This window comes from Hylobates moloch, unplaced genomic scaffold (genome assembly GCF_009828535.3).
Source record: "Hylobates moloch isolate HMO894 unplaced genomic scaffold, HMol_V3 SCAFFOLD_1, whole genome shotgun sequence".
Classification (NCBI taxonomy): domain Eukaryota; kingdom Metazoa; phylum Chordata; class Mammalia; order Primates; family Hylobatidae; genus Hylobates; species Hylobates moloch.
In genome coordinates, this window is record NW_026652276.1 from 125474600 (window position 1) to 125496969 (window position 22370).

The following is a 22370-nucleotide window of genomic DNA, read 5'->3' on the forward strand; positions in this document are numbered from 1 at the left end:
AGAACTCTTCTTAAGTTCTGTGAAACCACACATATGAATAGGGCACTGCTTTTGTACTTTTTCCTGAAAAGTACAGAAGACTGATGTATGTGAGTGTTTATCTAAGCAATACCTTTGCTGTTTATAGCAGAAGGAGCCATTGTATTTTCCTTAAAGCATGGAATAGTAATGATTTATTTTCCTCACAACTGCAGATCCTTGGATTAATAGTTGATTTTCTTAATTTTGATGCTCTATACTGCTTGTTAAATACTGTGTATAATTTGGGATGTTGAGCAGTATGTTTTGTGGTCTCATAAGACATCAGATTTAGATTGAAAGCTCAAATCTTTTCAGGAAAATGTCTGTTTTTTTTCCCATTTTATTGAAGTTGTAGTTCACAGTAGTAATAACGGTGTTATAGTGGATGAAATTTTTTTTTCCACCAAAAGCCATTAACATGTAAAACACATTAATGTTTTTTGAAATGAGCAATTCTCCTATTTTTCATATATTTCTTTTTTATTTTGAGACAGAGTTTCAAAATAATTTTGAAATGAGCAATTGACGTATTTGACTACACAGACTTCCAGTATGCTTGCATAAAAGGAAAAGTCATGTGAGAACATCTGAATTTAGAAGTATTTGAAAGTAAAAGACTGAAGACATAAAGGAAATGTTAGCAGGATGATAAATGTCAGTTGATTTAAAATGACAGGAGCTCTGTTCTACTTTATAGCATATTCTTGTAGGGAGAGCTGATCCTAGCTGATGGCTAGCTCTGGAGCAGGCTTGTTGAAGCTGTTCATAAATGTATTTATTTTTTTAGAGACAGTATCTCACTCTGTTGCCCAGACTGGAGTATGGTGGCATGATTATGGTTCACTGAAGCCTTGAACCCCTGGGCTCAAGTGACCCTCCTACTTTAGACTCCCAAATAGCTGGCATTACAGCAGTGTGCCCCCTGTTCATAAATTTAGAACAATATTTAGTGTCTAGTTAGTGATTTTTCTAAGGGTGGAACAGGGATTACTACAAGGTGAACATGCTTCTGTAATCGCCACACAGGTCAGGAAATAAAACGTTATTTATATTCATATTCTGTATTTCTTTATGTGATGTCTAGACACTATCTTCATATTCCCCAGAGGTAACTACTGTCCTGATTTAAAACACCATAGATTTTACGTGATTTAAAAATATATGGACACAGTATTATTTAGCCTAAAAAAGGAAGGGAATGTGGTTACCTTGATACTATGCTAAGTGAAATAAGCCATAACAAAAAGACAAATAATGGAGCCAGGTGTGGTGTTGCATGCCTGTAATCCCAGCCACTTGGAAGACTGAGGCAGGATTGCTTGAACCTAGAAATTAGAGGCAGTAGTATGCCATGATCACAGCAGTTAATAGCTATTACAATCCAGCTGGGGCAATACAGCAAGACTCTCTCTGTCTCTCTCTCTCCCTTCCCCCCCCTCTGTTTCTCTCTTTCTCTTTCTAAAGACAAATACTAAATGATTCAATTTTTTAAAAAAAATTTATTTTTTGAGACAGGGTCTCTGTCACCCAGGCTGGAGTAAAGTGGCACGATCTTGGCTCACTGCAACCTCTGACTCCTGGGCTTAAGGGAGCCTCCATTTTTCTCTTTAGTAGAGACGAGGTTTCACCATGTTGCCCAGACTGGTGTCAAACTCCTGAGCTCAAGCCATCTGCCTGCCTTGGCCGCCCAAAGTGTTGGGATTACAGGTGTGGCCACTGTGCCTGGCCTAAATAATTCCATTTAAATGAGGTATCTAAAGTAGTAAAGTTCATAGAAAATATTAATAAAATGGTAGTTGCCGGGGCTTAGGGGATGGGGAAATGGAGAGTTAATGTTCAGTGGGTTTTAGGGGTTTTTTTTTGTTTTTTTTTGTTTTTTTTTTCTGAGACAGGGTCTTTATGTCGCAGAGCCTGGAGTGGAGTGGCATGATTATGGTTCACTGTAGTCTCAAACTCTTGGGCTCAAGTGATCCTCTTGCCCTGCCTCAGCCTCCTCAGTAGCTGGGACCACAGGCACGAGCCTGTAAGTTTTTGTCTTTAATTTTTGATGTAGTAAATCTGTGTTGAAATGCAGTTATCGCAGGTATCAAGAATTAGTGTAAATCTAAATAATTAAGGCAGAGTGGTATTGTCACAAGGATTGACAAGTAGATCAGTGGCATAGACTAGACTTGTCTTAGGCTGTTTTTATTTTGCTATAAAGGAATACCTGAGATTGGGTAATTTATAAAGAGAAGAAGTTTAATTGGCTCATGGTTCTGCAGGCTGTACAAGTGTGGTGCCAGCATCTGCTCAGCTTCTGGGGGGTCCTCAGGGAGCTTTTACTCATGGCAGAAGGTGAAGTGGGACCAGGTACATCACATGGCAAGAGCAGGAGCGAGAGAGAGCTGGAGGAGGTGCCACGTACTTCAAACAACCAGATCTCGCAAGAACTCACTCACTATTGTGAAGACAGCACCAAGATGATGGTGCCAACCCATTTAAGAGAAATCCACCCCAATCATCCAGTCACCTCCCACCAAGCCCCACCTCCAACATCGGGGATTACATTTAAACATGAGATTTTGGGGGACAAATACCCAAACTATATCAAGATTTTAGAAACAGATCCACACTGGCATGACACTTGATTTATAACAAAAATAGTAATACAGAGCAGTTGACATAGGCCTGAGTTTTGAGACCTTGGGTCTCTTGGTTCCTTAGAGAGGCAATTCTCAAATATTTTGGTGTCAGGGCTCTTTTACATTCTGTTGTTTATGTGGGCTCTATCTATTGCTATTACTGTATTAGAAATTAAAACTGAGAACTTAAAAAATATTCATTTTGAGAAAATAAACCCAGGTAAGATTAACATAAATGGCATATCTTTATGAAAATTTTAAGATTTAGTGAGAATAACATTGTTTTACATTATTTCAAAAATTGTTTAATGTCTGGCTTGATAGAAGACAGATGTACCTGCTTCTGCATTCAATCTGTTGCAATATATTTTTGTGGTTGAAATATATGAAAATAGGCCGAGTGCAGTGGCTCACGCCTGTAATCCCAGCACTTTGGGAGGCTGAGGTGGATGGATCACGAGGTCAGGAGTTCAAGACCAGCTGGCCAACATAGTGAAATGTCTCTACTAAAAATACAAAAAAATTTAGCTGGGCGTGGTGGCAGGTGCCTGTAGTCCCAGCTATTTGGGAGGCTGAGGCAGGAGAATTGCTTGAACCTGGGAGGCTGAGGTTGCAGTGAGCCAGGATCGTGCCACTGCACTCCAGCCTGGGTGACACAGCGAGACTCTGTCTCAAAATAAAAAAGATATATATGAAAATAATCTGTCCTCAAATAGATGCGTAGTTGGAAAAGGGAGGAGCATGTTCATAGCTTTTTCATGTTAATAGCCTTTCCAGATAATTGTAGATGTTCTTTGATACCACATCAATACTTGGCAAGTGATAATTTCTTAAAGGTTAATTGTTGTATGTAATCTGAAGCCTGATCAGTAAACCTTTTTGTATTCTGTTACATTAAAATTAATTTCTCTTGCATGATTTTGAAAAAATACTGATTTTTACTAACTTATGCAGATCATTAAAATGGTAAAACATTTTATTATAAATAACAAAAATTTATATTCATTACTTTCACCATTAATCTCATTAGCAAAGTCTTATTTATTTGGTGGTAGATACAGTTTTCCTTTTCAGGACAAGTAACACATTAGTGTTTTTGTGAAAATGGTTTTGACCTTGTGTTCTCCCTGGAATGGTCTCAAGGCCCTCCAGAGGTACAAGGACCACACTCCAAGAGTGATTGAAGTTACATAGAAACCCTGGGTTGTGATCTAAGAAACTGGTATTTTCTTTCTGGAAATGTCTGTTTCTTCTTCTTTTTTTTTGAAGACAGAGTCTCGCTCTGTCGCCCAGGCTGGAGTGCAGTGGCGCGATCTTGGCTCACACTGCAAGCTTCGCCGCCCGGGTTGACGCCATTCTCCTGCCTCAGCCTCCCCAGTAGCTGGGACTCACGCCTGGCTAATTTTTTGTATTTTTAGTAGAGACGGGGTTTCACTGTGTTAGCCAGAATGGTTTCGATTTCCTGACCTTGTGATCCGCCCGCCTCGGCCTCCCAAAGTGCTGGGATTACAGGCGTGAGCCACTGTGCCCGGCCTGGAAAGGTCTGTTTCTTAGTAGAATCCCGCTCTTTACCTACCACAAATCTAGTAACATCCTGTTAGATTAATGCCACAAACATTTTATTGATCTCCTATTCTATGTGTTAGATATGAGGCATTCTAAAATGGAAAACCCAGTCCTAGCCTTAAAATAGTTAAATGTCTATTGAGAATTAGGTAACTTAACAACCATAGCATACTAAAGTAACTATTGTGAAAGTATAGGTGAAAGAAAAATTAAGTTTGCCTTGGTAAGCCAAGGACCTCTTCTAACACTAAAATCAGCATTTGAGCTGAGACTTAAAGGGTGGTTAGGGTTGCCAGGGTGGACAGGAAGTGCCAGGGCCTGTGGCACTTACCATGTTCTGCTCAGTGTAACTCAGGAGGGTGGTTGGGATTTAAGAATGTGGTGAGGAAACTGGGCAGTAAGACCGTGTAATGCAAAGAAGCTTAGATTTTATTCTGAATAGGATGGGGAGCCATTGAAGAATGGGATACAATCAGTTTTCTGTATTAGAAGGATTCTAGACTAGAGAGGAATGAGGCCAAAGGCAGAGCAGTCTTGATAACCCCTTGGTTGAAAGAGATACTTAGGAGCCAAATTAGGGCATTTGGGGGATAAAGACGAGGTGAAAAACATCAAAAGATATTTAGGAAACAGATTGTGTGGGTTTGAGAGGGCTTGATTAGATTGGGGGGTAATTTAGGTTAGGAGCATAGGCCCTGGAGTCAGGCAGACCTGGGCCCAAATCCTGACTCTGTCACTTCTTAAAGGAATGGCTCTGGACAATTAACCCAAATCTCAGCTTCTTCACCTACAAAATAGGGAGAGTAATTCCTGCTTTATAAGACCCTTAAGAAGATTTGATAAGATACATGCAAAGCTCTTTCTTGCATGTTGAGTAAACATATGGAAGCCACTTTTGTTTTTATGAGGATGACTTCCAGGTATCTGATTTAGGCACCTGGGTTGGTTCCATTCACCAAGTAGGGAATGCAGGAAGGGGAGAGCTGGTGTGGAGTGGAGGAGGGTCAGGGCAGGAGCTCACATGGGGACTTGTGAAGTATTTACTAGTGCAGAAGGGACACCTGGCCTGGAGATAGAGATGTGGGGATTATTTTAGTAGACCTAGATTCATGCCCTTGAATGAGATGTTCTTGGGGTCGGGGAGTAGGAAAGGGTATATAGAGTGTATCAATTTGCTAGGTCCGTCATTAACAAAATAGCACAGACTGGGTGGTTTAAATGACAGGATATATTTTTTCACAGGTCTGGAGGTAGAAGTTGAAGATGAAGGTGTCGTCAGGTTTGGTTTCTTCTGAGGCCTCTTGCCTTGGCTTGTAGATGCCACCCTCTCCTTTTGTCTTAACATAGTCTTTTCTCTGTACATGTGTATGTCTGAGTCCAGATTTCTTATTGGATTAAGATGCACCCTGAAAATCTCATATTAATTCAATTACCTCTTTAAAGACCTTTTTTCCAAATACTGTGATGTTCTGAGGACCTGGGAATTAGGGCTTCAACATATGAATTTTGGGAGGACACAATTCAGGCCCTAATACAGAATGGGGGGCTATATAAAACAGGCAGGGGAGGGGAGAGGACTCTCCAGAGAAGTAGAAGGCAAACACCTGAGTCTATGAGAATAAAGGGAGGACTCTAGGGAGGGAAGAGTCAATAGCAAACCTCCCAGATTCCTTTTGTAGTCACTGATACCAAATTGTTTTATTTTTATAAATTTTTTTTCTAAAAGGGAGGCTCTTAATAGGAATGCTGAAGTAAATGTTTAATAGGGTTTGCCCTACTCATACTCATTTGCAAAATGGTTATGAATCAGAGTCCATTCTATGAAGTTTTTATGCCAGAAAGTACTGAATACCTTCTTGCTGTGGTTTAAAATCGGCAAGAGAATGGCCTTGAAATGTATTTGTTCAAGCAGATGTCATGACTAATGATTTAGAAATCATGGTTTTCTATTTAAAACTTTCCATCGAGACTCTTTATCCTTACTAAGTTCCAACTGCATGGTAGTTTTGAATGCTCAAGTTTTTTGTAAGGAGGTTTAAGGATAATATTGATAAATTCAGAAGTCACTCAGCTATGCGCCTTGTCCTTCACCCTTTCCCCAATTTCTGTTAATAATTTGTCAACAAGTCCTGTTAATTCTGCTTCATATCTCAAGTGGATTTACTTCTTTGCAGGTCTGCTGCTACCAGCTAGTCCAAGCCACCACCAGCTCTGCCATGGAGCCTTTTAATTGGACTCCTTGCTTCTATTCTTGTCCTTTCTAGAGAAATCTTTAACAAAAAAGCAGGTCATACTGTGTCATTTCCTGATTGAAACCTTCAGCATCTTCTTATTACACTTTGAGTAAAATCCAGACTCCCTACCATACCTACAAAACCTGCATGATGAAGACCCTGCCCTCTTGCCTGGCCTCCTCTTCCACACCTCATTCACGAGCCTGCCTTCTGCTTCTTGAAATACCGAGCCTGTGGCTGCCTCAGGGCCTTGGCGTGTTTGGTGTGCTCTTCCCCTGGTTTTCAAATGATCCCTCCAGTCTCACATGTCACCTTGGCAGAGGTTCCGTTCTTCACTGCCACATTAAAATTGCGCTTCCCCCTTTCATATTCTAGTATGTCATGATGTTTATTTGTTTGCTTATTTTTGAGAGAGTCTTCACATGGCATTTCCCACTTGAATATTTCAAGGTTTTGATAGTGAGCACTGGCGAGAGGTAGGAGTGAAATTAGAGTAGATTTTAGAGGGAGAACAACCCTTACTATGTTATTTGGTCTTAAGAAAGTGCAGTTTAGAAAACAATTCGATTTCATTCAGTATTTGGGTTTTATAATTCATTATGAATATTAGCATATGTTTTATCTTAGTTTCGAGAGGTTTGATTTGTTCTCAGATGACATTTTATCACATCTTTGAGCTAATTTCTTTTCAGTGGTAACTTTTTTTTTTTTTTTTTTTGAGACAGAGTCTTGCTCTGTCGCCCAGGCTGGAGTGCAGTGGGCGCAGTCTTGGCTCACTGCAGGCTCCTCCTCCCAAGTTCACGCCATTCTCCTGCCTCTGTCTCCTGGTGCCCGCCACCATGCTCGGCTAATTTTTTGTATTTTTAGTAGAGACGAGGTTTTACCGTGTTAGCCAGGATGGTCTCGATCTCCTGATCTTGTGATCCACCTGCCTCGGCCTCCCAAAGTGCTGGGATTACAGGCGTGAGCCACTGCGCCGGGCCTTCAGTGGTAACTTTTTAAAAATAAATAAAATGGACTTTTTAAATTTAAATTTTAATTTTTTGACACACAGTCACACTCTGTCGCTCAGGCTGAAGTACAGTGGCAGGATCTTAGCTCACTGCAACCTCCGCCTCTCGTTTTAATTTGCAATTTCCTAATAAACATATAATGTTGAGCACCTTTCATATGCTTATTTGCCTTCTCTATATCTTTGGTGAGATGTTTGTTCAGCGTTTTTGCCCATTTTTAAATTAAGTTGTTCATTTTCTTATTTTTGAATTTTACAAGTTCTTTGCATATTTTGGGTAACAATTCTTTTATCAGATTTCTTTAGTAAATATTTTCTCCCAGTCTGTGGCTTTTCTTCTTATTCCCTTAACACCCTATTTTTTTTTTTTAAAAGTACTTTTTACTAACTGAAATGATCTTATTTGTTTACTGTTTGTGTCTCCTCACACTACAGCACAGGGTAAGGTCCATAAATGACCTGTCTGTTTTGCTCTCTTTTTTATTTCTAGTGCCTAGCACGGCACCTGGTTTTGGATGCAGTTGGCAAATGTTTGTTGATTGAATGAATGGGTAACAACTGTTAACATTTTCAGTTTGTTTTATTCTCATTGAAAATGGCATCAAACTGATTTGAGTTCTTCCATCTTCTAATTTAAAACTTAAATTTCAAATTTTTACCGTAATTTTCAAAATTAGGGATAATGGTTAGCCACTTGCAGTAGTATGGGAGAGATTTCCACTATGGTTCAGATGAAGTTGATTTAAGATATATAATTGCTAATCTATACACTTGCTTTGCCCTCTCCAGAGTGGTTCAGATTTACTTTCCCGGAAGTAGTCACAGGACTGGGCAGTGAAAACAGGTTGGTTTATGTCAGTCCCACAAAGCTTTATGGGATGTGTGCTACTGGCTAGTATTTACACATATATCGCCACAGATAACACATACACACATGTTGTACCTTGCAAGGTAAAGACTATATTACTCAAATTCTCTGTTCTTGACTGGTTTATTTTATTTTTATTTTATATTTTATTTTATTTCTTTTCGAGATAGGGTCTCACTGTGTTGCCCAGGCTGGTCTTGAACTCCTGGACTCAAACAGTCCTCCTGCCTCGGACTCCCAAAGTGCTGGGATTACAGGCATGAGCCACCATGCCTGGCCTACATTTTGTCTTAAATTCAACTCTTTGAATATTTCTACCCTCCTTGTGTTTGTTTGAATGTTCCAAGTCTTCTATTTTTAAGTCTTTCTTTGCTTTTTAAATTGCTGCTCTTAAAAGTAACATATCTGAAAGAGGTTTTTAAAAATCCTTTCAGAAGATATTGTAAAAGGTGTTTCCATTTTCAATTGCTGCATAACAAACCATGTCAAAATTTAGTAGCTTACAACTAAAATAATTTTATTATCTTTCATGATTCCGTAGGTTGAGTTGGATCAGCTGATGGTTCTTTTGCCCCATAGATGTTCTGCTGGTACTGCAGTCATCTGGTAGCCCACTTAAACTAGAATGTCCATGACAGCTCATTCACATGGCTAGTGCCTTGGTAGGGATGACTGTGTTCAACTGGAATATTGGAACAGTGGGGTATCTTCTCCCTCCCACCCATCTTAGGCCTCTTCCTCACAGAGTGGCTTCTTACATGGTCTTTTTGTGTAGCAAGAACCCCACTAGCAGGATAACCATAATTCTTACACAGTGGCTGAGGCTTCCCAAGAGTGCCAGAGTGCAAACTGCCAAGCCTCCTTAAAGTGGAGTATGGAATGGTTCCAGCATCAATTCTGCCTCCTCATGTTGGTTGAAGCAAGTCATACAGCCAGTTGGATTAATTGGGGGAAGATAACAACTATCAGGAGGTGTGGTTCACTGGGGCTGTCTTTACCTACATTTTATATGTTAATACTGGAGTTTTAAATTTTTTTTGAGACGGAAAATGTCTCAAAGGCTGGAGTGCAGTGGTGCAATCTCGGCTCACTGCAAACTCTTGACTCCAGGATTCAAATGATTCTTCTGCCTCAGCCTACTGAGTAGCTGGGATTACAGGCGCTCACCACCACGCCCGGTTGATGTTATATTTTTAGTAGAGATGGGGGTTTCACCATGTTGGGCAGGCTGGTCTCGAACTCCTGACCTTAAGTGATCTGCCCACCTCGGCCTCCCAAAGTGCTGGGATTACGGGCGTGAGCCACCATGCCCGGCAATATCTGGAATTTTAGGCTGTATTGTAAATTTAAATATTGCATGTCTTTTTAAAAACTATGCCACTACGCCCGGCTAATTTTTTGTATTTTTAGTAGAGACGGGGTACTAGTACTTGGCAGGAGGATTACTGGAGGCTAGGAATTGAAGACCAGCCTGGGCACCATAGTGAGATTCCATCTAAAATGCTAAAAATAATTAAAATAATAAAAAGTAAAATAATAAAACACTAGATGTTTCTGTTCATTTTATAAGTAAACAATTATTTGGATTAAACTAACGTCTCAGTGCATGCTGCTAGTCTTAATATGCCATTATTTTTAAGGAATTTGGATTTTTTTTCAATAAGTTGCAATGTATTTTTAAATAATGTTTTTAGGATGTCTATATAGATTACATAATATCTTGAGTTTGTTCCAAATTTATAATGTCCTCCTCTTCACACAGTTTGGTTGGGCCTTTATTCTCAGGAATTTGTAGTTACAGAGAAGCCTAAGGCTACTCCAGTATGTCATCCTTTGTTGGTATACCTTTTGGGAAAATGGTATGTAAAATTTTACCAGGAGGTGTTGGTGAACAGAACTGGAACATGTTCTACATTTTTGTCTTTTTTCAAGTTTTCTTTTAGTATCATTTTTGTTTTATCTCATCTTCCATTTACTCTAGTTATTTTATTTTATTTTTTTTAATTATACTTTAGGTTTTAGGGTACATGTGCACGATGTGCAGATTTGTTACATATGTATCCATGTGCCATGTTGATTTCCTGCACCCATTAACTCGTCATTTAGCATTAGGTATATCTCCTAATGTTATTTAACACCAGAAGCAATGATGTGTTGAGTAGATCTTAGTTTCTAAATCTCCACTTGCCATTTTCTTGCTCTTCATTTTTATATTGTTGTTCTTTATTATGCATTTGGTTTTTTTTTCAATAACTTCCTGAATATGACTTCATTATGAATTTGGCTTTCTGCTATGTTAATTCTAGTTTGTGAGTTTCCTTGAAATCACTCCTTATTTGAGTTTCTTCCCTTTCCTTCTTTTGTGTGTAGGGTCCTTTGTTCCCATCACATGTGGTTCTTACAGGCAGTCTTTCTACAACCAATTAAGTACCCAAAGTGATATTTTTCTCCATATTCTTGTATTTCTTAGGGTGAGTTTGTTATTGCACCGCTGCCAGTCCTGCCTCTCCTTACTGTTGGGTTTACTTAGGATTGTAGTCTCTGAATGGGTATAGAAACAGAGTGGGGTGGGGAAATGACAATGGCTGTCTCTGGAAGCTGGACTCATACCCAGTTCGGGGCTGGCCAGCCTGTTTCCTGATTGCTACAAACCCAGAAACTTTGAGCTGGGTGTGAGAGAGATGAAGGGCCAAACCCTTTCCCCACATGCTTTCTGGCCAGCTGTGCCAGGGTTCATTTGTCCATGGACATGTTTCTCTTTCTCTCTTCACTTACATTGTGGTTAGTGGAAATTTCCTCAGACTTTTGCAACTTGTTATGGTTCCAAGCAGGCCCTACTTTCTGTCTTTTCTTGTGTGTATCTTTATAGGTATTTTAAATGGAATTTGTGAAGTCATATCAGGAAATGGTAGCTTGATGCCCTCTTAAACTAAATGGCATCTGCCTTCATTTTACAGTTTGTTAATCTTTAAAAAAATCATTAATCCTTCCCGTTGGCACAGGGACCCTCTCTCCAGGCAGTCTTGGTCTTCATGGGATGAGTAGCAGACATCTCTGATATTAGGTTGGCACAAAAGTAATTGTGGTTTTCGCCATTACTTTCAGTGGCGAAAACCACAATTACTTTTGCGCCAACCTGTAGAAAGGGTGTTGGACAGCCTTTTATTAACATTCTTAACTCAGCTTAACAAACAGAGCTTGCCTCGTGATTAAGAATAAAAGGTTACAGTAAGCCTTTCCTCTACAAGCATTCAAGTTATTCCATGATTTCAGAGCCAAAATGTGGTTAAAAAGTCAGCGCTAACATTTGTATACTTAATTTTTAAAATGCTTAATTTCATAGTCTTTTACTTAAAAAACACTTTTATCGTGTTTACTCGCATGCTTTTATCATTTTGCTTTTTAGTACTATCCTTTTGTCTCCCTTACTTAAATTTGAGACATTTCATTCTTCAGAAAAGTGTAGCCTTCTTTTATTTTGTTTTTGCCATTCATACTTTTTTTTTTTTTTTGAGACGGAGTGTTGCTCTGTCACCCAGGCTGGAGTGCAGTGGCGCAATCTTGGCTCACTGCAAGCTCCACCTCCCGGGTTCATGCCATTCTCCTGCCTCAGCCTCCCGAGTAGCTGGGACTACAGGTGCCCGCCACTACGCCTGGCTAATTTTTTGTATTTTTAGTAGAGATGGGCTTTCACTGCGTTAACCAGGATGGTCTCAATCTCCTGACCTCATGATCCGCCCGCCTCGGCCTCCCAAAATGCTGGGATTACAGGTGTGAGCCACATACTTCTTTTCCTTAAATGCCAAATTTTTAATCTTTATTTTTGGCCTTTTGGATTTTGTTTCTTATTCTTTTTCATTTTAATTTATATTGCCTTACTTTTTTCATCTCTATTGTCTTAAGCATAATTCTCTGTACTATCTTTCCACCATCCCCCCACCCCCTCTCACCCTGACCCTTGACAACGGTTCGATTTTTAAAGGCTGGACGATATGTAATCCCCAGGGTGATAGTAGCAGTGGGCCATGCCCATTCAACGATAGGGAAGAACCATCTCTCCATTTCCTCCCAGTAGTCTCTAAGTGATTTTGTATCTCTTTTTTTTACCTTGTTCCCTTAAATTATAACTTGGGGATATATTGATTAAAACTATTTCCCAGAGTAGCAGTGATTTGCTTCTGGCAGATGGAAATGGCTTTTGGACAGCACATCCTACCTGTGTGAGAAGCTGATTCTTCTGAAATCCATGGTCTTGGCTCAGTGGAGAGACTATGCCCTCTGGAGTCAGACAGATGCATGTAATAGTTCTCTGATAGGGAATAGCTGCATGACTATAAGCAAGTTTCAGAACCTTTCTTTCTTAAGGCTTTTTTTCTAGTTCAGAAAGGCAAAAATAATATCTACCTTTCATGATTGTTTTAAGAACCAGGAGTAGTGCATATAAAACATCCTGCATGGTGCCTGGTCCATAGTAGTTACCCAGATGTAGGACAAGCCAGGCCAGCCATGTTACCCAGAGGAACAGAGGTGAAGTGAATAGGTTATGCTTGGCAAAGCGCTGCTTTAGAGGACTCTGGGTGTTAATAGGCCTGCTGGGAATGTCACATGGCCTGTGTTCATAGCCAGGCTTTTGGCCCTGCTCCTGCTTCAGCTACCTGTAATGTTGCTTTATGTGCTTTGTTCCCAGTATACCACTGATTCCCAAGCCCGGCTGCATATTACGATTACTTGAGAAGGTTAAAAACCACCATTGCCTGGGTCTTTCCCCTGTCGATTCTATTTTAATTGGTCTGGGTGTGGCCTGGACATCTATCTTGTTTGTTTGTTTTGAAACAGTGTCTCGCTCTGTTGCCCAGGCTGGAGTGCAGGGGCATGGTCTCGGCTCACGGCAACCTCCACCTCCTGGGCTCAAGCCATCCTCCTGCCTCAGCCTCCTGAGTAGCTGGGACCACAGGTGCACGCCACTACATCTGACTGATTTTTGTATTTTTTGTAGAGATTGGGTTCCACCATGTTGCCCAGGCTGGTCTTGAACTCCTGGGCTCAAGCGATCTTCCTGTCTTGGCCTCCTGAAAGGTGGGGATTACAGGCGTGAGCCACCACACCTGGCTGGTTTTTTTTTTTTTTTTTTTTAAAGCTCTTCCTGTGATTCTGATGTGCTTCCCAGGTTGAAGTTGCACCACCTTCCTGCTTCCACCCTTGCCTTGTGGGATCCTGTCTATGGCTTGAACTCCCTGGCTGTTCTGTTGATTGGGGAGGCTGACAGGAGGATCCTCCAGCCTGTGCCAGCTTGATTAGCTGCTGCATCTGTTTAGCAGACTGTGCTTTGGCTCTAGAGAGGGTTTAGTACTTTGGAAAAGGTTTATAAACTATTTGCCTTTGGAGGCCAAAGTCACCCGTTTGTGTATCAGAGCAGAGCTAAGACTGCTTTCCTGAGAGACCTTGGCCAGTGCTTTGTGCCACCTTCCTGTGGCTAACAAGTTCCTTGATTTTCAATACGGATGCAACCCTTGCCTTTTGGCAAACAGTTAAGCAAATAAATCTGCCCTTATTTGGCAATGTAGTAGACTGATTGAACTTGAGTTTATTGCAGAGAATGGCACATCACATTTTTAAATTTTCATATCTTACTAGAAGACTAGTTCTAAGAGGTAACATTCCTGCAGTTAGCCTAAAATCCATCTCTATTCCTCTACAGTGCCTTTTTGAATATTTGTTTTTTTGTGAGATCGGGGGCTACCTAACATTCTTCGAAAGGCAGCTGAAGGGGCAGGTAAACTGAAGCTAGTTGAAAAGGAGCCCCTGCTGCCCCCTACTCACCCCTGAACCCATTTCCTGCCCACCACTCACACCCCAACCTCTGCTTTGACGTGGAAGGGCTCTGGGGAGACTTGGTTGATCCTCACTGCCTGAGCACTCTCGAGTCCTTACTCTTTTGGCTGCTTGTAAAAGAATTCTTCTGTTTTTTGTTTTTTTTTTTTTTTTTTTGGTGGTGGGGGAGTATGAGTGTGGCTTTCATAGTTGGATGTTATAAAACAGTCATTTGGAAGTTGGGAACTTTTTATTTTTGTTATCTTGTTTTTAATACAGGATGTTTGCGACACCAGTCACTCGAGAGAATCTCTGAGTCTTGGCGAGGGCTGAGGCTTCGTGTATTCTTAGCAGCTGTTGTCTTCCAACTCAGCGGCAGGTTTGCCTTTCCCCACGGACACTCTGGACCTTGTAGCTCCTCAAGCTTCCCTGTCTGCTGAGCAGATAGGAAGCCGTGTCAAATATGTGGCACCTTAAGGAAATGCATAGTGAATGACAGTATGTCCTATTGTGCTCTTACTTTATTTCAGCCTTATTTCTTTTCTGAATATTATTTTTCATTTATCTTCATTTCCTTATCTATTTTCTTCTAAAGTATGTATCTTTGTTAGCTCCATCATCCTTTTTGGAATGAGCAAGTGTAAAAATAAGTAAATAAATAAGACCCATCCTAAATATTTTAAGAAACCACCCTTTTGTGGCACACTTGCTACCTTGGTATTAGCTCTGGGCTTTGGTGTCCTCTGGCAGTCCTGCTACATTGCCTTCTCTCCCCTGTCTGCCCATCCCTGTCCCAGAGAGATTTTTCTGTAGCCCCTCATCTGCAGAGTCCAACAGCTCAGGGTCGAGGGTCTTTCTTAGCAGTAATCACCCACTATGCTGCCCCCCCTCCATTTCTGGACCTGCTTCCTGTGGCTTCTCTCCTGCGCTTCACACTTCAGCAGTTCTTGTTTCTGCCCACTCTACCTTTGTTTGTCATTTCCTGGGTCTGAAGCTGTTCTCCTACTCTTTTTACCTTTCTCTTCTCAAGGTAAACTTCCTCTGTGAAACCTCCGCTGATTCCCTGCAGCAAGGTCGACCACTTCCTGAGTGTTACTTCCTCTCGGTGCATCTGTCTGGTTGCACTAACCAGGCTGCTGCTAGCCAAAAGACACCTTTGTGCAAATTAGAAAAAGACATCCATCCCCATCCCTTCTTCAAGATACTTTATAGTACTTCCAACTGTTGGCAAACTGTCTTAATAAAGATATAAATCTTTGATGTCTCTAATGTGCATGGTGCCCTACAAGGGTTGTGCAGTGCATAGCTGTGCAGTTGCATGTGATAGATCTATGTTATAATTATTTGTTTAATTGTCTGTATTCCCCTCAGGACCAAGGAAAATTCCTTATATCTTGATACTGTTTTTATATTCTTACTGTCTGACCAGATCAGATCCTCAGTAACCATTTGCTAAACAAAAGAAGGAATGAAGGTACAAATATGTATCCACCTTGTCTGCAAAAATAGCAGGAAAGGCATGCCTGCCAAGGACTTTTACACTGAACAGTAATGATATATTTTAGCTCAGAGCACTGTTTGTTTTCACATTTCAATATTGCTTTAATTAGATATCTTAAAGCTAGTGTACCACAGTGGTTGAAAGAGCAGATGCTGGAGCCAGACTCCATGAGTTTGAATCCCAGTTCTACCACTTATTCGCTTATTAGTGCACCTTTGGGCATGTTACTTAACCTCTCTCTCTGTGCCTCAGTTTACTCATCTGTAAAATGAGGGTGATGATAATAGTTCCTACTTCAAAGGGTTGTGAGAATTAAATGAATTACGTAAAGTGCTTAGAATAGTACAAGACACATAATAGTAAGAGACAGAAGTGTTAGCTATTATCAATATTGTTAAAGTCCATGTATAGTTTTACTGTACTATTGTTTCTTTTTAACTCTGAAGTGCTGTTTTCACTCTGTCATGTACAGCTTTTATTGCTAGCATCTTGCTTCTGCGGGTCCAGCCTCCTGTTGATTGGCCCTGTGTTTGTGCTGTGGTCAAAACACTTGCTGCCTGTGGTTCTCCCTTGTGCACACCGGTTCTTTGGTTGCTGTAACAAAAACTACATAGGACACAGACAGGAAACCCGCAGGCTTTGTTTTTTCTTCCTAATTTGGCAGAAGGGGGAAAAACCAGGGCCTTTCACAGACAAGGCTTGTTTTAGAGTTGAAATTTAACTTCTTGTTCATGTTCTAAAGCTTGGGTTGGTAATAAATCTTGGCTGTATGAGACTAGAGAGAACTGGGCTTTAAAAAATGATTTTAATGTAAAATCTTTTCTAATTGCAGGACAACTTGCCTTTGATGATTTTCAAGAGAGTTGTGCTATGATGTGGCAAAAGGTAATGGAATATTCCAGGGCCAAGTTCCCCACTAGAACCTGCCAGGGCATTCTCAAGTTAGACAATAGAAGAAAGTCACTCCCTGAATAGTTACGGGCTTCTCCTGGTCTTTAGGGTCACTTGTGCTTTAACTTCACAGGAGGGATGGACATTTTCTGCATTGTTTCCCGCTCTGTCTTTCTCTCGTGTCTCATGCTGGCGTTGGAAGCTGTAACACTCTGGGAACCTCTGCATAACCCAGTCTGGCTGCCTCACCCTGTTGAGCTGTCTTCAAATTAAGCAAGATCTGACTAATACATTCTTCAGAGATGCTCTGACCGTTTTCATTATGAGAACTAAATGACTTTTCCCAGATCACATTACTGTAATTAACTTTACACTCATTTTGATACTCTTACATATTATAAGAGTGGATGGATGGTATGCTGTATTTGCTGAGCTGGCATCCCTCCATCTGTTCATTCAGCCTGAGTCATAACCAAAGTTTCCTCATCCCGAGGGTGGTGCATTTTTCAAAATATGAAAGGAGCCAGTGACAGCTCCAGCCCATTCGCAGGCTTACAGGACCAGCCATTGCCACAAAGGATAAGCTTCCTGTTTACCAGTTGGCCTGAGACAAAGTGGTTGTGCTTCCTGGCCATGCGGGGCTTGGCACACAGTCTGGGCTCTGTCTGTCAGAATGGTGGGCTGAATGCTCGCTCTGTGCTGGGCCAGCTGGGGGTGGCAGGGCCCCCACAGCATGGGTCCTGGACATGGGCCACTCTAGAGAGGGCACCCTCAGGAGGGCACTCAGTTTGGCTCCAGAACCAACCCTGGCATTTGGAAAGGAAGCAAATGAGGGAGGGCGGTCTGGCCTCCTTGCTGGCTTCCTTAATGCTTCTTTCCTTGAGGGGCCCAAGCCGGGCAAATCCCCTTGGCACAAAACTGGGAATCCTACAATAAATTTGTATCTTTTGTTTTTAAGTATGCAGGAAGCAGGCGGTCAATGCCTCTGGGAGCAAGGATCCTTTTCCACAGTGTGTTGTATGCCGGGGGCTTTGCCATTGTGTATTACCTCATTCAAAGTAAGTATCCTGCCAGCCGCCTGCGGCCTGACCTCCTCCTAGCAATCCTGCTCCTGCTCCTCCATCAGAGGAAATACTTGAGATGCTTTCTTTAGATTAGAGAAAGGAGGAGAGGGTGATTTTAAAGGCTAGTCCACCATTTCATTGGCTATAGCTTCCTCTGTATCCTATAATCTCAGTTTTTCCGGGAGCAACGAGTACAAATAAAAGGACCAGGACTCATTTGCATAAGAAGCCTAGCAAAGCACGATGGGCTTTCAGTCCAGTGCACACACACGGGCTCCATCAAAATTCTGAGATTATATAAAGAAAGGACAGAGGGAAGGGGAATACCAGATGGTTCACAGGTGGGGAAAGCTGTGGCTGTGCGTCCAGTGTTGTCAGCTTTTTTTTGCACTTTCATTCTCTGCTGTTGATTTAATGGAGGAGGGACCATGAGCAAGGAACTCTGGCAGGGGCAGAAAATAAAAGCAGAGACCACGATGGCAAAATCCTGACAGATGCCGCTTCCAGCCCTACTGCACTCAAATTTGAATTTGTAAAGACAGGCCACAATTACTGTCAGCAGCTAGGACATTTAAGGTCATTTTAATGCTACTGGTGGCAAAGCGGCAGCAGTTTTTTCTAGACTGACTTTTTTTAGGCTCCTTTATCCTCACCCAGCTTGGCCTCCTCATCCACTCTGCAACATTAAAATCACTTCTTCCCAGGATGTGAGTGTCACCAGCAGACAAGCAAACAGGCTCCAGTGTCCTCTCCAGCCTTTCTGCACCATCCTGCAGAGTTGGTGGAGTTGCAGAGTCTGGAGGGGGCCTGAGATGAACATTCCCAGGAATGATTCAGACTGAATAATTTGGCCTCCTCTTCCCTCTGCCAAAGGGACAGGGGCAGGACATGAGAGGAATGGGTGCACTTTTGGGTCAGGGTTCAGCCTTCTGGTGTGACAGCCTTTCTCCCTTAGGAGGCTGCTAAGTCGGTGAGACCTGGGCACTGCAGCCGACTGCCAACTGAATGGTTGAATCTCGGCTCCAGCTCTTGACCAGCTATGTGGCCTTATGGGGGAGTCCGTCACCTTTCTGGGCATTAGTTACCTTATTGGTGTGATGTGTGGTAATGTTAGTGCTTGTGTATGAGGTGAGAATTGAATCTCACAACACGAGAGCTATTGAACATTGTGAGATGTGTGGAATATTGAGAACAGTGCCTAGCCATAAAAATCACTCAATAAAGATTAGCCGTCTGGACCCTGCTTCTGTCCCTTCTTTTCCTATCATGGCTGGCACCGTGTTCATGCCTGTGGTATTCCCTGTATCCCTATTCCTGGGAAGCAGCCCAGGAGGGGGATTCCCTTGGCCACTCCAGGGTCAGGTCACCTTTCCCTTCATTAGTGTGATGGGACCTTAAGAAGGGAGGCGCTTTCTGTGGCCAAACTGAACACCCTGCTTGGGAAGCCTGCCTCTGCTCCCTCCTTTGGGCAGCTGATTATTAGAACTTACAGCTTCAGGGAGGTGCTGCCTGGAGTTCCCAGGTAGCCTGTGGGCTCAGAAGGATTCCTGAGACTGAGAGCAATTTGAGTTGAAATGTTGGCTTAAATCTCGATGAATGAACATTCTCATATCCTGTTTCTTGGCTTGAAGGTTTTGTTGTTAATGTTGTGGTCTTTCTGTTTTACGTCTCAACTTAGTGGAACAGGCAATGTTTAGAAGTCAGGTGTCATGGATTCTGGCCACGGCTTTGCTGTGGACCAGCTATGTCACTTTGAACAAGTCATGGAATCATAGGACTTTAGAGGAAACTTAGAGACTTGACAGGAAACTTAGAGAAGAGCTGACCAAACTCCTTAGGTGTAGAAATAAGGCAATGAGTGAGGGTAGAAATGAGGTGAAGCAGAAAGGGTCTGCATGAGGTCAAGGCCCAAGGTCATCTGCACATCCCTGCAAAACACTGCCTGCCTGTGCTTTGGTTTTTGAGTCTGTAAAATGGACAGTTTAGAGTAGATGGTCCTAATTATTCATCCATCCACAGATTGCACGTTTCTGTTTCTACCCTGTACATCAATTATATTATTTAATTTTCTGTGTAGTAGATTCTACCTGACCAAGTTCAATAAAGAAAATAAGTGTGTCTTTTGTCCTTAGAGTTTCATTCCAGGGCTTTATATTACAAGTTGGCAGTGGAGCAGCTGCAGAGCCATCCTGAGGCACAGGAAGCTCTGGGCACTCCTCTCAACATCCATTATCTCAAGCTCATCGACAGGGAAAACTTCGTGGACATTGCTGATGCCCAGGTAACGTGCTTTCCCTGCGAACTGCGGGCTGGTGCCTGCTGAAGGAGAGGAGAGTCTACTGTCTCCTGGAAAGTCTTGGAGTTAAGGATTTGGGATGGGAAAATCCACTAAGTAAAGCTAGGTTTGGCACCTTTAAAAAAAGTTTTTCTATTATGGATTTTAATGTTTATATAATATATATTTTATATTATAGATATATTTCTATATACTTTTCTTCCATTCTGGGGAATTGATGTGGCAGGGAATGCAGTGGGTATGCTGACATCGCCATCTTTTTTTTTTTTGAGACGGAGTCTCGCTCTGTCGCCCAGGCTGGAGTGCAGTGGCGCAATCTCGGCTCACTGCAAGCTCCGCCTCCCGGGTTCACGCCATTCTCCTGCCTCAGCCTCTCCGAGTAGCTGGGACTACAGGCGCCCGCCACCACGCCCGGCTAATTTTTTTGTATTTTTAGTAGAGACGGGGTTTCACCGTGGTCTCGATCTCCTGACCTCGTGATCCACCCGCCTTGGCCTCCCAAAGTGCTGGGATTACAAGCGTGAGCCACCGTGCCCAGCCAACATCGCCATCTTGAATTGAAGGTAGTAGAGAAATGACCAGTGGTGGTTTGCTACCATATTGGCTTTGATAGCTCTTAGCACTTTGGGAGGCTGAGGTAAGAGGATTGCTTGAGCCCTGGAGTTTGAAACCAGCTTGGGCAACACAGCAAGACCCTGTCTCTCTCTCTGTCTCTCTGTCTCTCTGCCTGCCTGCCTGCCTATCTGTCTATCTAGCTATCTGTCTGTCTGTCTGTCTGTCTATCTATCTATCATCTATCTATCGCCAGGTGTGATAGTGCACACCTATAATCAATCTATCTATCTATCTATCTATCTATCTATCTATCTATCTATCTATCTATCATCTATCGCCAGGCATGATAGTGCACACGTATAATCCCAGCTACCCAGGAGGCTGAAGCAGGAGGATCACTTGAACCCAGGAGTTGGAGGCTGCAATGAGCTATGATCATGTCACTGCACTCCACCCTGGGTGACAGAGTGAAATTGTCTCTAAAATTAAAAAAAAGAGAAATGCATCTATATCCAGTCAGTGCTCATTCAAATATAACCAACTCTTTAAACTTTGATTTTTAAAGTGTATTTATTTACATTGCTTCCACAGAATACCAACCCATTTTTTTAGCTATAACTTATCTTTTTGTACTTGATCACACTCACTTGCATGTAAAACACATTTGTTCTTCTGTTTAACAAACATATTTTGAGTATATCCTCTGGTTTGAGAAATGATTCTAAGCTATGTGGGGAATAGAGGTGCAGAAGGCTTTTGGGGGTTTACAGTTGAAAATTCCTGAGTAAGACAGGGTGAGGCAAATCCTGTCACTGTTGTGCAGGCCTAGGAGGAGTGGCTTGAGGCCTGGGAGATGGCTGTGAGGACTTTGAACGGTGGAGAGGAACACCCGGCTGAGGAGCAGCATGCCCGGGAAAGTTCATCACTGTGTCCCCTGTCAGTGTGACATGGCAGTGGAGGCACAGGTGGGCGAGGTGGGTGTGGGCAGGTAGGAGGGGCTGCGGCCACCAAGGGGCCACAGTGTCATCTTGGAAGGTGTGTGCTTGACTCTGGCAGCAGAAGCCCATAAAGTATTTGGAGGATGAGTGAGGTGATCTGACCTACATTATTTTTTGTTATTTTTAGTATGTTCTTAATGGACCCAGCTCTAATGAGACTTTTTTCTAACTACAAAAGCAATTCATGCTCTGGTATTCTGATTAAAATATTCGGTTTTAAAAAAAGGTGGATTTGTGTAGATTGGTAACGCCCAGGGACTGGCTACAGGGAGCCACCTTTAGGAGAGAGATGTGGCCACACTGGTGTGCAGTGGTGAGAGCATGAACCAGAGGTGTGGCCTGGAGAAGCAAAAGACGGATGTGAAAGCATCGTGGCATCCAAGTGACAGAACTTGGTAAGAGTTATGTATCAGGAGTGGGTGGGTCAGAGGTGATAGTCCAGTGTCCAGCATGGATGTGAGTGGAAGGACAGCAGTGACACTGCGTGAGAGAGGACACCCCGGAGGAGGAGCACAGGGAAGGGCTGGGCATGTGTGGAGTGCTCACTCTGTGCCAGGCCACCGGATTGTTCCCATGGTGTGGCGGAGCCCGTCTGTGCTTCCTGGCCTTTGGTCACTTGACTAGACCCCAGCAATCCTGAGAACTTGGAAAAGCCAGCGGGTAGGTCTGGCTGTTGCGTTTCTCTCAGCACAGAGCCCAGCTGTAGTGCTGAGGAATTGTGTGCCAAAGGCGCCTTTGTTGGGGCTGGTTGATGCAGCATCCATGATCTGGTGCTTCAGGAACCCCAGTGAGAGTAGGGTGACGCCATGGTGGTTTTGGTGGGAGCTTTGTCCTCTCCAGCTTTCACCTTGGCCCCAGTGGTGCTGAGAGGGCGCCTTCCTGGGCTTCCCCACATCCCTGGGGCCTTGGCCATGCTGTGACTATGTTCG

The 22370-nt window shown here is 42.5% G+C and overlaps 1 protein-coding gene across 11 annotated transcripts in view; it reads left to right on the forward strand.

The window, feature by feature from the left end:
- Positions 1-22370, forward strand: part of LOC116812506 (cytochrome c oxidase assembly factor 1 homolog) — a 94896-nt gene that overhangs the window by 65056 nt on the left and 7470 nt on the right. For 8 of the 11 annotated variants that reach the window (XM_058445430.1, XM_032758247.2, XM_032758246.2 and 5 more), the window contains 3 exons: positions 16470-16522; positions 17487-17586; positions 19725-19873. In XM_058445430.1, coding sequence (XP_058301413.1) covers positions 16508-16522; positions 17487-17586; positions 19725-19873 — 264 coding nt within the window. In that variant the 5' untranslated portion in view covers positions 16470-16507. Of the gene's footprint in view, positions 1-5469; positions 5491-14529; positions 14635-16469; positions 16523-17486; positions 17591-19724; positions 19874-22370 lie in introns of those variants that run through there. The other 3 variants (XM_058445422.1, XM_058445440.1, XM_032758249.2) reach the window with 3 other exon arrangements.